Genomic DNA, 11992 nt, shown 5'->3' with positions numbered 1-11992 from the left:
TTCCTGCTGTTGATATAGCCCTCTTTTTTTCAACAGGTATGACAGTTCAGCGATCAGGATTACATTCTTGATCAAACTCCTACCATTAACTTGCAACCAAGCAATCAGACAATGCCAGCTTTGTGACTCAAACCAGTAAGATTTCTTCCTGCGCCTTCCCGTCTTCCTCCCCACTTGCAGTCTGGATAACGAGCATCAAAAAAGGGTGCCTAACTCGGTAGTTGCACAGTAATAGAGTAACTCAAAACCTGGAGAGAAAAATGAAAACATGCAGAGAGGGGGTCCTGTTGAATTGATGCAAGTCCTCTGTCAATTATGCGATCTACTTAAATAGAAGATGATACCTAGGTTTATCTTTAGAATGAGCAGGTCTTTCCTCTGTTGTCAGATCAGTGTGATTGACTACACTCTTCCCCAAACAAATATTTTATTCAGCGTCCCTGTGTGTGTCCCCCGCAAGTTGCTTTTCCCACTCTGTGCTTGGCTTGTTGAAATCCAGCAGCTCTGTTCATCGTTGTGATTCTGTAATTCAACCGGTCTCATTTTAAGCAGGGCCTTCAGCCCTGCCTTCTGTTTTGTGGATGCCTTTTCACTAGCACTGTCCATCTTTATCACTACAAAGGGGTTTTGGTGGAAAATCTGACAATGTTAGAAGCCATCACTGATCACTGCTGGCATTGGCTATGTGTGGCTCTTAAGTTTTATCTAATGAAACTTTTCTCTCTGCTTACAGGCCAAGGAGTGTGGTCAGATGCAGAACAAATGGCTCATGATAAATATTCAAAATGTGCAAGATTTTGCCTGTCAGTGTCTCAACCGTGATGTCTGGAGCAATGAGGCTGTGAAGAACATAATCCGGGAACATTTCATTTTTTGGCAGGTGAGAAATTTAATGAGGCCATGGGGGTGCCCCATTAACTTGGTGCCCTGGTAGATAGGGCAGTGGAAAGAATGGGCTTCTTCAAATAAAATGGCACTGTTGCAGTTCTTTTGGTGAACTTGCAGAAAAGATGCAGTAGTTCATGGAAGATGTAGTTCATGGATATGCATTTGAATGCATAAACTGCCTTTCATTTGTGCGTTCAAAGTGTTACCACATAGCTTCTAATATGTGGGCTGTTAGAGGTGTATTTTCAGCTTGTCAGAGTTACTGAGAACTGTACGTACCATTTATAGCATATACTGTAAAATAGGGAAAAACTTTGTACATTTTCAAGGTACAGTTTGTGTTACCTCTCCACCCAGTAATTTGCTTCCAATGTGGTGTTTTGTAGGTATACCATGACAGTGAGGAAGGCCAGAGGTACATACAGTTCTACAAATTAGCAGACTTCCCTTATGTCTCCATACTGGATCCCAGGACAGGTAAGATAAGTGACAGTTGGTTACATATATCGAGTGAGAAGGACTGGCAGTTGTAGGCTAGAATACCATCTTTTACAGTATGTGTTACGTTCACCCGAAGAATCTCAGCTACATTGTTTTCCTCTCTGAGAGACCTTGTTGTCCCCGAAGAAATGAAGCAGTATGTTTTGGAGGAGCTAGGGGGATAAAACTCCCAAGGCTTGCTGAGGTTTTGTGTATTTCGTTATTGTACTTCGTAGAGTTTAGCAGGTACTTGGCTTGGAAAGTGAAAATAGTACCACCTTGTGGTAAAACTCTGAAATGAATTTTCTTTTTAAGTGTCCTTTTAAAAGCTACTTGAAATCATGCGATGAACAAACTACAGTATTTGTAAGCGTTACAGGAATCTGCTTCCTGCTGCTTGCACGGTAGCTTTGTGACGCTCAAAGATGACTTATTAAATTGCATCTTCATTTTGAAAGACCATTTTGGCTTTGGGTTTGTTTTTTTTTTTTTTTAATGAATAATCAAACTTCTACCTCCCCTTCCAGCTGTTTTGAAATTGTTACTTTCTCTTTTGTATCCCAACGCCATTTTGTCTTTTATAATCATATAATGCCACTATATTAATTGTCTGGTCTCCTGCTTCTCAGGACTGAAGTAATAGTGTCTATAATCAGAGCTGAGATTTCTTGCCCAAAAACTTTTTTTTGATGTTGGAACCAAAATTAGGATACTCTTCTTAGCACTTCACTTATGGAAACAAATGCAGTTTGCCAAGGTTTAGAATCAAAGCAGGCAAGAATGTAGAAATGCTTTTTCATAAACTTAGTGGCTTGACCTTTTTTCATTTTGATGCCTAATTCACCATTCTGTGCACACATTCCCATAGATAAAAAGAAAAGAACGGAAATAAACGGGGTCTGTCCATGATTGAAACCTTTTCAAGGGGGTGGAAGGAGGAAGCTTCATAATTTTCAGCTGGTAGCCTTGTAGGAAGCTGCAGTTCCACCAATATGGACTCTTGCAGAGTGCATGCACAGCAGTGAATTGGTGTGTTTGACCACTAGGCTGCAATCTTTTGTTGAAATTACGTTTCATGACACTTTTTATTCCCTAGGCCAGAAACTAGTGGAGTGGCACCAGCTAGATGTGACTTCTTTCTTGGACCAAGTGACTGGGTTCTTGAGTGAGCATGGACAGCTGGATGGCCATTCTACTAGCCCTCCCCAAAAATGCTCTCGTTCAGTAAGTATGAGGCTCTCTAGGAGGACTGGAGAAACCAGAAAGAAAATGCTAGCCTGTCTTTATCCAGCCCTACCGATTTCCCATTTAATGAGTTAGTGCAAGAGCATGCAGAAATGTGGTGCACCAGGGAATGCCTTTTCCCACGGTAACTATTTTTGTTGTGTAGTTTGTGCTTTCAGCACTTGTTTTGGATTTAACAGTCATAGAATTGTGCCTGTGTGGAAGGAAAATAATGTCACTCCATGTGAACTCCAAGGAGGATTCATTAAGTAGTCGTAGCAGGGCTAGCTTCCCATGGTGTTTGTTCCTGACAGTTTCAGTAGCTTCTCTTTGGAAGGCTGATACCCTCTTGATTTTCAGTACATATTTAAAAGCAGTTTTTATGTATTTGTGTTATGTCTGTATTCAACAGGAGAGTCTCATTGATGCCAGTGAGGACAGCCAGTTGGAAGCTGCTATCAGAGCCTCGTTACAGGAGACACATTTTGATTCCTCACAGGCCAAGCAGGAGAGTCGGTCAGATGAGGAGTCGGAGTCAGAGCTTTTTTCTGGAAGCGAAGAGTTTATTTCGGTTTGCGGCTCTGAGGAGGAGGAAGAATCAGAGAATCCTGCCAAGTTGAGGAAGTCTCCGCACAAGGACTTGGGGTATAAAAAAGAGGAGAGCCGGAGGCCTCAGCCTGAGCCCCCTGCAAGGACTGAGCCTGGGACAACATCAAATCACAGAGTACTGCCTTGCATTGATGCAGGAATACTGGAGGAGTCACCCGAGAAGCCTGAAAGTACATTTCAGGGCCTAGATGTGAATGGTAAGTTGCCACTTTTTTTTGAGTGACCTGTGTTTTGGGTTGTTTTCGTGAACATCTTTATATGCTGACAAGCATGGTTTCACACCTTGCTTTGAAAAGCTAAATCTTTTCTTCTGTCTTACTCCCTCCTTGACACCAGACATTGTGAGCAATTCACCTTGCCGGCAGCACCACTTTGGCATAGTGCTGCCAGAAACTGCAAAGTTGTGTTAGTCACTGAGCTCAAGTTTCTTAGTTTGAGACCTTGTCCACAAATAAAGTACGCGTTGGTGTAACGCAAGCGCATTTTGGCAGGGCCTTTACCAGTATGGTAGAGAGAAGCAGAATAACATCAACCCCACCTCATGCTCAGTTAGCTTGGCTGCCTTGACAGTCTGGGCTGAGTTTTAGTAATGCAACTTTGGCTAATAGAAACAAATCCCTGGAGTCTCTGTTCCTCCCTGCGGTGCCTGAGCTGGGATGCAGTAGAGTGAGGTTGTCTTAAAGGCAGAGGTAGCACAGTGTGCTTTTCTCTGGGAACGCTGACCGGTTTCAATCACTGCTATTAAGTCTTGAAAGAGTTCTGAGTTTGTTGTGTATATTTTAAACATATGTGGTAGAAGTATATCTTCATAGACTGGAACCTTGTATTTGTCTCTAGTCCCTAACCCTGCTATCCTATGCAGTAAAGCGTGCCACCTAAAATCTACAGAAGAGCTCAATTCAGCTGGCTTGTTCTTTGTTAACTTGTAGTAACTTCCTTTATGCTAGGACCAAAGGCACAGCTGATGCTAAGGTATCCAGATGGAAAGAGGGAACAGATTTCACTGCCTGAACAAGCTAAACTTCTGGTGAGTGGAGTTAACTGGAATCCTTGTTTGAGTACAGGAGAGCCGAAACTGGAGAATTTCTTTTCCTGTGGTGCTATTATTGAAATCGGATCTAGGGAAAGTGATATATCCAGGAAGCGCTTGCACTGTCATTCTGTTGTGTTTCTTCTGTGTTACTCCTTTTCTTCGATTCAACAGACTCTGCTGGCTCTGTATGTTTCCATTGCTGCTTGGGTTTTGTGTATGCTCCAGTGTCTTCCTTAGTCCCAAAACTGCTAGTTTCCTTTCTAAAATGACTCTAAATGGCTTTTGCATTAATCATTAAATTACCATAAAATACTCTCAGCTCACTTGTTTGTGTGTTTGGTTTTTTTTTTTCCCTAAATGGAAAAGTTCAGCCGTTGCTCATGGTTGGACAATGGTAAAATCAAAGGCAAAACTCTTCATTCTTGTTCTCAATCTCTTTCATCGTACTTGGATGTGGATGACAGAGGAGACTTTGGAGGAAGTTCTCCCAAAACAAATTTGTTACAATATTATTTAATTACCATGCTTCAGGTGTGCGTTTCAACGGTGCTTTGTGCTTGTTTACCTTGGAGAAGTCGATGTGGATGGCATGTCCATGAAAATTTTGCAGGTGCTTTTCTGGAAGCAGTGTGTAAAGAGATCACTGTATTCCTGTTAGCCATGAGTTTTCATGACACAGTGGCCAGTTAAGCTAATTTTAATGTAATCAACTGAAAAGCTCTGTATTGAAGCTTTAGGGAAGGCAAAAACACACCTCTTCCAAAGAATCTGTGCCGATTTAGAAAAGTGTCACATCTCTTACAGAAAATGAGACTATAACCTAGTCTGCAGCACTCAAGGAATGTAGAGTGTCTCAAGCTCATATTCTCATCCTTAACTCTCTTGCTTGAAAATAAAAGGAAAAATACCCAACAACTTGCTTTTGTTATGCCATCATCTCTCTCAAAACCATACGTAAGCAGGTAGGTTGTAGACTGCCTGTAGTGCTACACGTGGAGTCCTGGGGCTGAAATATGAAGACTGAGGAGTACTGGCAGAGCATCACTCTTACTGTAGGAACCAGCTTTACTTTCAGACCCTCATTCTTGCTCTGTCATAGCAGGCAGGGGTGTATAATCTTTTTACAACTACTCTTTTGTATCTTAACTGCTTTTTTGAAAGCAGTCCATTAAATGAAGTTGTGTGTGTTATGTAGCGCTTCTGAATACTTAATTTATTTAAGTGTTACATAGGTGTAATAGTGATATATCCCTGATATGTTCTGGTTTGACTCCTTTTATGGACTGCGGCAGTTAAAGGAAGTTAATCTCTGCATGCAATTTCCTTTGCCGCCTACTCTACAGTCAGCAGAGGAATTTAGGTGAGTCAAGATAAGTGGGTAAAGATATCTTTTTGTTGCAGAGCTGAACAGGCAGCTTTTGTGCTCATGTCATGTGATCTTTTAAAGCCATTTCAGTCAGATCAAGATTGAGTCTGGGATGTTTCTTTGTGAGCATCACTTCCATGCTGATTTTATTGAGCCCTTAGTTGCTTCCATTTTAACACTGTCCAGAACTATAAAAAGAAATTCTTTAAGGAGACAGTTGTACTTTAGAAGTTTTAACTAATGATACAATGTTGCTTTCTCACCAACACTGGCTGTTGTGTTTAGGGTTTTTTTTTAATTTTTTTTTCAGTCATTGCATTGTTATCAATCAATAGTGGCTTCTTTACACAGTTATCTCCAGGATGTGCAACACTGCCTTTTTGTAGAAGCAATTGCTCATTGTGTGCAGTTAAGTAGCTGACTTCAGTCTGTTCAGCAGCTCAGCCCTTCATCTGCATTGCTGACTGGTTGCCTGAATAACTTTTGTTGTCTACCAAGTGGTATAAGGTGTGCAGGAAAGTCCTTTAAATGGGTTAAGGGGAAAATGTGGGCAGTAAACTTAACTGAATTTTTAAATACAGTGGTTTGTAAAGGAATTTCGATTATCCTTGTTCCTTGAAAAGGAAGTCAAACCCACTTACTTGCACTCCTCATCAGACACAGGCATTGTAATCTGCAAAGCCTGTTGGGAGAACAGTCCAGGTAAAAGAGGAGGTTGGGGCAGCAGTCTCCTCATACCAAAGGTTTGTGTGTGGATTTTGATGAATTCAGATGAAATCTCTGTGCAGGTACTTCCCTGGCTGTTCTGCAGTCATCAAATCTTGGAAAGGTCCAGATTTGAAAAGGATCCCTGGAGATCATCTGGTCTAAACCTCTGTTGAAAGCAGGGCTGTAGGTGAGGTTATCCAGGGCCCCCTCAAGCTGAGTCTAGAATACTTCCAGCAAAGGACATTCCACCACTTCTCTAGGCAACTTACTTTAATTTCTTTTGTGGTAAGGAATTCCTTCCTTACATCCAGGTGACACTTCCCCTGGAGCAACTTGTGTGTGTTGTCTCTTGTCACCGTGCATCTTTGTGAAAGAAATGCCTTTATCTTCTCTATATTGGAACACTGTGATGATATTCCCACTAAGCCTTTTCCTTTCTAGGCTGAACAAATCCAAGTCCTTCAGCCTTTCGTCATGTACCAAGCCGTGTCCTATAACCTAGTCATTTTGATGGCCCGCCTCTGGATCCTCTCCAGTTTTTCCTCATCCCTCTTGAATGTGAAGAGGGCAAAAATGAACACGATATTCCAGGTGTGGCCCAGCAGAGTGCTGTAATGGCATCCCTTGATCTGCTGGCAATACTTTTGTTGGTGCAGCCCAGGCTTGCTGTTGCTGCTGCAAGGGCACACTGCAGACATGTGTTGAGCTTTCTTGATGGGTTTTGACAATCCTGAATCTAGGCTCTAGGCAAGCAGGAGGCCTCCAAGACTCGGAGTTAGGTTGGCAGTTGGGTGCGTCAGTCCCCCGCAGGAGTCCTCTCCACCAGCATGCACAGCTTCTCCCTGCTGGTTTTGATGTGCTGAGTAGGACCAGTGGATCCAGTTGTGTCTTCCGGTCAAACTTGTTTGTCCTTCCCATTTATTGCCAAGACTTCATACCATTTTTTCAACTGTTTTTCTAATTTTTATTTTTCCAAATGAGAAGAGAGCTGCTGTTTTGCTGCCACAGGTCTCCAGAGTGCCTTATCTTGCAAGTTTGCTGTCCTCCCTGTGTTTGAGTCTTGCTTCTGGTCATCTCATTCTGTCTGCACTGTGAGGCCTCAGTTCTTGCCCTTGCAGTGTCGCTACCAGCATCCTGCTGCTTTCCTGCTCATCTTCCCTGATGCAGCAGAACATCAGGACCTCTTCCTGCAGCTCCTTGACCTTGTGCTCATCTGCATTGATGCCCCTGAAATATTAGGAAGAGTGCTGCTGGCTGTTGTTGGAGGCCATGTCCTGTGTCATGTCAGCGCCATATGATTCACAGCTTTCCTACCAGAACATGAACACCAAAATGAACAGCCCACCCAAGTGATCTCCCAAGCCCCTTGCCTGTGAGCTGCAGCAGTAACTGCCAAGTGCTTGCTTGCGACGGCTTTTTTCTGTGTGCTGGGTTGCTGTGGTCCCGAAGTGGCAACTAAATAGTGAGGGGATGCTAGCAGACTCATTAGTACTAGTAGAAGCTTAATACTACTAGCTTACTCCTTATGCTTAATTTACTGGTGTAAGTTACCCATCGAAACTATGTGAACAGTATTGTTGGGACCCCCTTATTTTGTTCATACTTTCTGTTTTATTACAGATTAAATTGTCTTTTTCTCCGTCTTTAAAAAGCTATGACTTTTCATTCTGTGAAAGTCTTGCTCTGTTGCTGTATCTCCTACTGTTCTGCCAATCTCCATTTCTCTGTCCTTGTTTATTTGTACTTTATGCTCTCATCTGCTGTGTTTCCTGATGAACTTGGGAAATCTTTCTCATTGTAGCATGGACATTAGCTCTTCTTAATATGTTGGGTTGTGAGGCTGATACCTCCTCATCCCAATGCCCTCTGTGTCCTGGCCCAATTGCTATTGTAGGCAGAGAAGCCAATGAACTGAAAAGAGCTTAAAGCAAAAAAAGAGAAAAAAACCAAATCCTCACGCTTCTTGAAGGCAGGAAACGAATAAAATTTTTAGTAGAAATACTGTATTTATTTTTTTTCCACTGTTACCTGACAAAAAAGCTGCTTTGGTGGCTTCTGGATTTAATGTAAGAGTACGATCTGATATACAAGTGAGGGGGTTTCTGTTATGGGGCACTTAAGGTTTTTGGGGTTTTGTTTCTTTTTTTTCAAATCTTTTACTTTACTGTGATTTGAATGTGTGATACGGAATTCAGCTTGCTTGAATTAGTGTACTGTTATGTAGGTCTTTTTTGTATTTAAAGAATCGGTTAGGTAAGAGATCACTTGGTAATTAGTTTTTATGATTATTCATACTGTGTGTCAAATTAGATCTTAAAGTAAAAGAGGGTCTATACTATATGCAAAATTTCAAAATTTCCTTTGTCTGTGATTACAAACTTCCTTTTTAAAGGAAAACAGGATATTTTTTTTAAGTTCTTTTGTGCTGTTTTGAATTATATGACACTATAATATGCCTTTCTTTCTCTCCAGGCTCTTGTGAAACATGTCCAGTCAAAAGGATACCCCAATGAACGCTTTGAACTTCTCACCAACTTCCCTCGAAGGAAACTCTCCCACCTGGACTATGAGATCACGTTACAGGAGGCAGGCCTGTGTCCTCAAGAGACTGTCTTTGTGCAGGAAAGGAATTAGCACTGTGGCCTGAGTTCTCCCAGCCTTCCTCCCCTCTCCTCTTTGCCTGGGACACCAACTCATTAAATATGCAGTTGAAGGTCATAGGATTGCAGTGCTGAAATCAGGCAGGCAGCTGGCTGGCCCTTCTCTTTCTTCTTCCCTTCTCCTGCTCTAGTGACCAAATGAGAGTATTCAGAGTTTTATTTTCTTCCTCAGCTTGGGCCCTGTGGAGAGCATTGGGAAGAACATCTTTCCTTTGTTTTCGTGGAATAAAGTAAAACAGTGATCTCTGTATCCAGTATGCCGGGGCTTGGTGTGGCCATAATACACATACACTTCTCGCTGCTATTCTTAAATCTATTTTGTTTAATTTATTTTTGAAAATAGTGTGTGATAAGGCACTGAGTCATCTCTCTGTAAGGAGAGAGTGTAATTTTCAGTACAGTCTTTGTTTTGATTCACTGCACGAAAGGTCTCCATTAACCTTACAGCCTTCTCAAGGATTCACTTACCTAGCGCTCTGCAAAAACTTGTTTTTTGGGAAGGAGTTGAGTTGAACTGTGGTGAGATACTCTGCCCCCATGTAATTTAAAGGCTTCTAGATTGCATGCATTTTTTCCTCCTGCTTAAAGTGCTGCCAGTGGATGTAGTAAAAAAACAACCAGTCAAAAAAACCAGAACAACCCCACTATACTCAGTGTGGGATTGACTACTTGTCCCAAAGTGAAAGCTGCATGTCCGCTGTTGGAGCAGAATTGACTCCTTGGTAGGAGTAGGTGGGGTTTCCATTTGTACATCCCCTAAGTGTCTCCTTTCTACTTGCTCTCAGGATTTTGCAAATGGTGATAGAAGGTGGCAGGATACTGTAAAGATCTTGGACTCTCTGGAAAACACATTTTGTAAAAACTTGACAGTTAGTTGGCTTTTTTTCCTTTATGTGGTGTTTTGTTTTCCTCATGAGTGACTATCTTTGCAGGGGCTTTAGAGCATTGACTGCAACTGAGCAGGAAAGCAAGTCCTAGGTAGGTTTTCTTTCATTGATGAAAAACATACACAGCCTTGTCAAACTCTGGAATGAATTAATGCTTTATAAAAGACTTCACAGCCTGGTGGCTTGAATGCTGTAGGCTGCTTTTTATTCTTTTTTCATGTTCATCCACTGTCACTTATCTCCAAATCTGGAAGGCTGTATGGAAAGCTATTCCTTTATTTAGGCTTTCTTTTCAGCTCTGGAAGCTTGTACCAGAAGTCACGCGGGAACATCCTGTACGTACACTGTGCAGAGTGCCCTGTTCTTCTAATGTCTTCTAGACATTGAGCTGTTGGTCAATTGGTGTTACAATAGGTATTACAGTGAGATAAAAGTTAACTAACACAGGCATCCTCGAGGTGGATGTTGAATTTGCATATTTACAACTAAGAACTCAGTTTAGCGTACTCATTATCAGTGAAAAAAAAAGGCATGTGAGACGTACCATAACAGCTAAGTTTTACTGCAACTGTCAGATGATTATACTTGTTAAAGAAAACACTTTAGTGGTCACAAATTTACAATAGACTGAAACCCTTCAAGATATTTTGGCCCTTAACTTCATGCTAGTCTGCAGACTTTAGAGTCTTTAAATGTAGGAAATCACAGAAAATGTCTTGCATTCCCCATGATAATACTAGGTCACAACTGTCTTTGCTCATAATTGTGGTTTTGCATGTAATCATACAATTGTATAAATTGATTTCCCTCCACACAAACTATTTTGCATTCTACTGCAAGATGCAGTATCAGAAAAGCAAAATCTGATTGCAGCTTCCTGATCAACGGTTGATGTGACATCAGATGTCATCTTTGGTTTGTAAAGAGAACCTGTCGTGGAGGCTGCTTCCTAGCATTAGAAAGTGAATTGCAAGGCTGGCAGAGGCAGGTAAGATGTTGGTGTTTGGCCTCTGAAGCAGCAGTGGCACGTCTAGACTGAAGGATCCTTTGTGTTTATAGGATACCCAAATTCATAACTTGGACGTACGAGAGAGCAGGACAGAAGGAAACCCTTTCTGTGTAGGTCTAATGCTTCCCTGAGTAGCTTCAGCTGTCTAGTTAGAATAACATGCTCTCACGTTTGTTGCCTTGAAACTCATTACCTCTTTTTCTGTGGTTAGCCACAAGAAAATTAAGGCAGGCTGCCAACAGGACGCAGTACCCAAGACATGTCTAGATAGTCCTTTAGTGTCCCTCTGGCAGGCTGGGATGGGAGCATGTTGACCTTCTCTGCTCTCCTGCCTGTTCTTGCCAGTGTGAGTCCAGGATCCCACCTTTGTGGTCCCACTGATTCCTCTTTTGAGTTGTTGCTGGTTGGCTGTGTTTGCTGGTGGAGGGCCCAACTCATTTTGGACAGGCTTAGGTTTGTCTCCGCTCTGGGAACATTGTTCCACATCCACTTTTCTAGCAGTTAACCATACAAAATTGACTCTGCCTTTTCGGTCCTAGGTCTGTTTTGTGGGTAGCTTCTCTTCTCCCCTCCTGGCCCTTCCCGCTCGTCCTGATGTGTGTGGGGCTAGGCTGTGGCATGTTGAAACAACCTGATATAAAATAACTAACAGCTGTATCAGTGGTAGGAAGGAGGGGAAACTGCATTGCAGGCAAGAGCATGAACTTCTTCCATCAGTTCTGCTGCTGGAGAGATTGTGCACTGTGTGGTCCAGTACTGTGAACCTTCCTTTCTTACCCTCTCTTCCAGAGTTAAGTGTGTGAGCCGCAGGGCAGCGGGCAGCTGACAACTCCTCTGATCAGCTGTAAGGAAAGGAGTAACCTTAAACTCGTCATCTTGCCATCAAAAACAGAACTGGGAGCCTTACGTTAGCTTCTCGTTGCTTTTGTCATTCTCAGTAACCTCTCTTGCAAGGAAGCAAACGTTGCACTTGGCTGCGGCACATTTATTTTTAAACCATCAAGAAACATGCCTCTCAAGCATGGTAAAGGGGTTTGCCTGCTGGTGTAATGGGACCCGGACTTCTTGTGCTCTCACTTCATTTTTTCTTTCTTGAGGTCTTATTTAGAAAAAATATTAATCTTTTTA

The 11992-nt window shown here is 42.2% G+C and overlaps 1 protein-coding gene across 1 annotated transcript in view; it reads left to right on the top strand.

Moving 5' to 3' along the window:
• UBXN7 (UBX domain protein 7) overlaps nucleotides 1-11992 on the top strand; it is a gene marked incomplete at its 5' end in the record, with an annotated part of 28201 nt that overhangs the window by 12769 nt on the left and 3440 nt on the right. Inside the window, 6 exons of the mRNA XM_010292205.1 lie at nucleotides 734-880; nucleotides 1275-1365; nucleotides 2465-2592; nucleotides 3005-3398; nucleotides 4149-4228; nucleotides 8781-9573. Coding sequence (XP_010290507.1) covers nucleotides 734-880; nucleotides 1275-1365; nucleotides 2465-2592; nucleotides 3005-3398; nucleotides 4149-4228; nucleotides 8781-8942 — 1002 coding nt within the window. The remainder of the gene's footprint in view (nucleotides 1-733; nucleotides 881-1274; nucleotides 1366-2464; nucleotides 2593-3004; nucleotides 3399-4148; nucleotides 4229-8780; nucleotides 9574-11992) is intronic.

The sequence above is a fragment of the Phaethon lepturus genome, unplaced genomic scaffold (genome assembly GCF_000687285.1).
Source record: "Phaethon lepturus isolate BGI_N335 unplaced genomic scaffold, ASM68728v1 scaffold13118, whole genome shotgun sequence".
Lineage (NCBI taxonomy): Eukaryota > Metazoa > Chordata > Aves > Phaethontiformes > Phaethontidae > Phaethon > Phaethon lepturus.
This window is presented reverse-complemented; position numbering and strand designations above follow the sequence as displayed.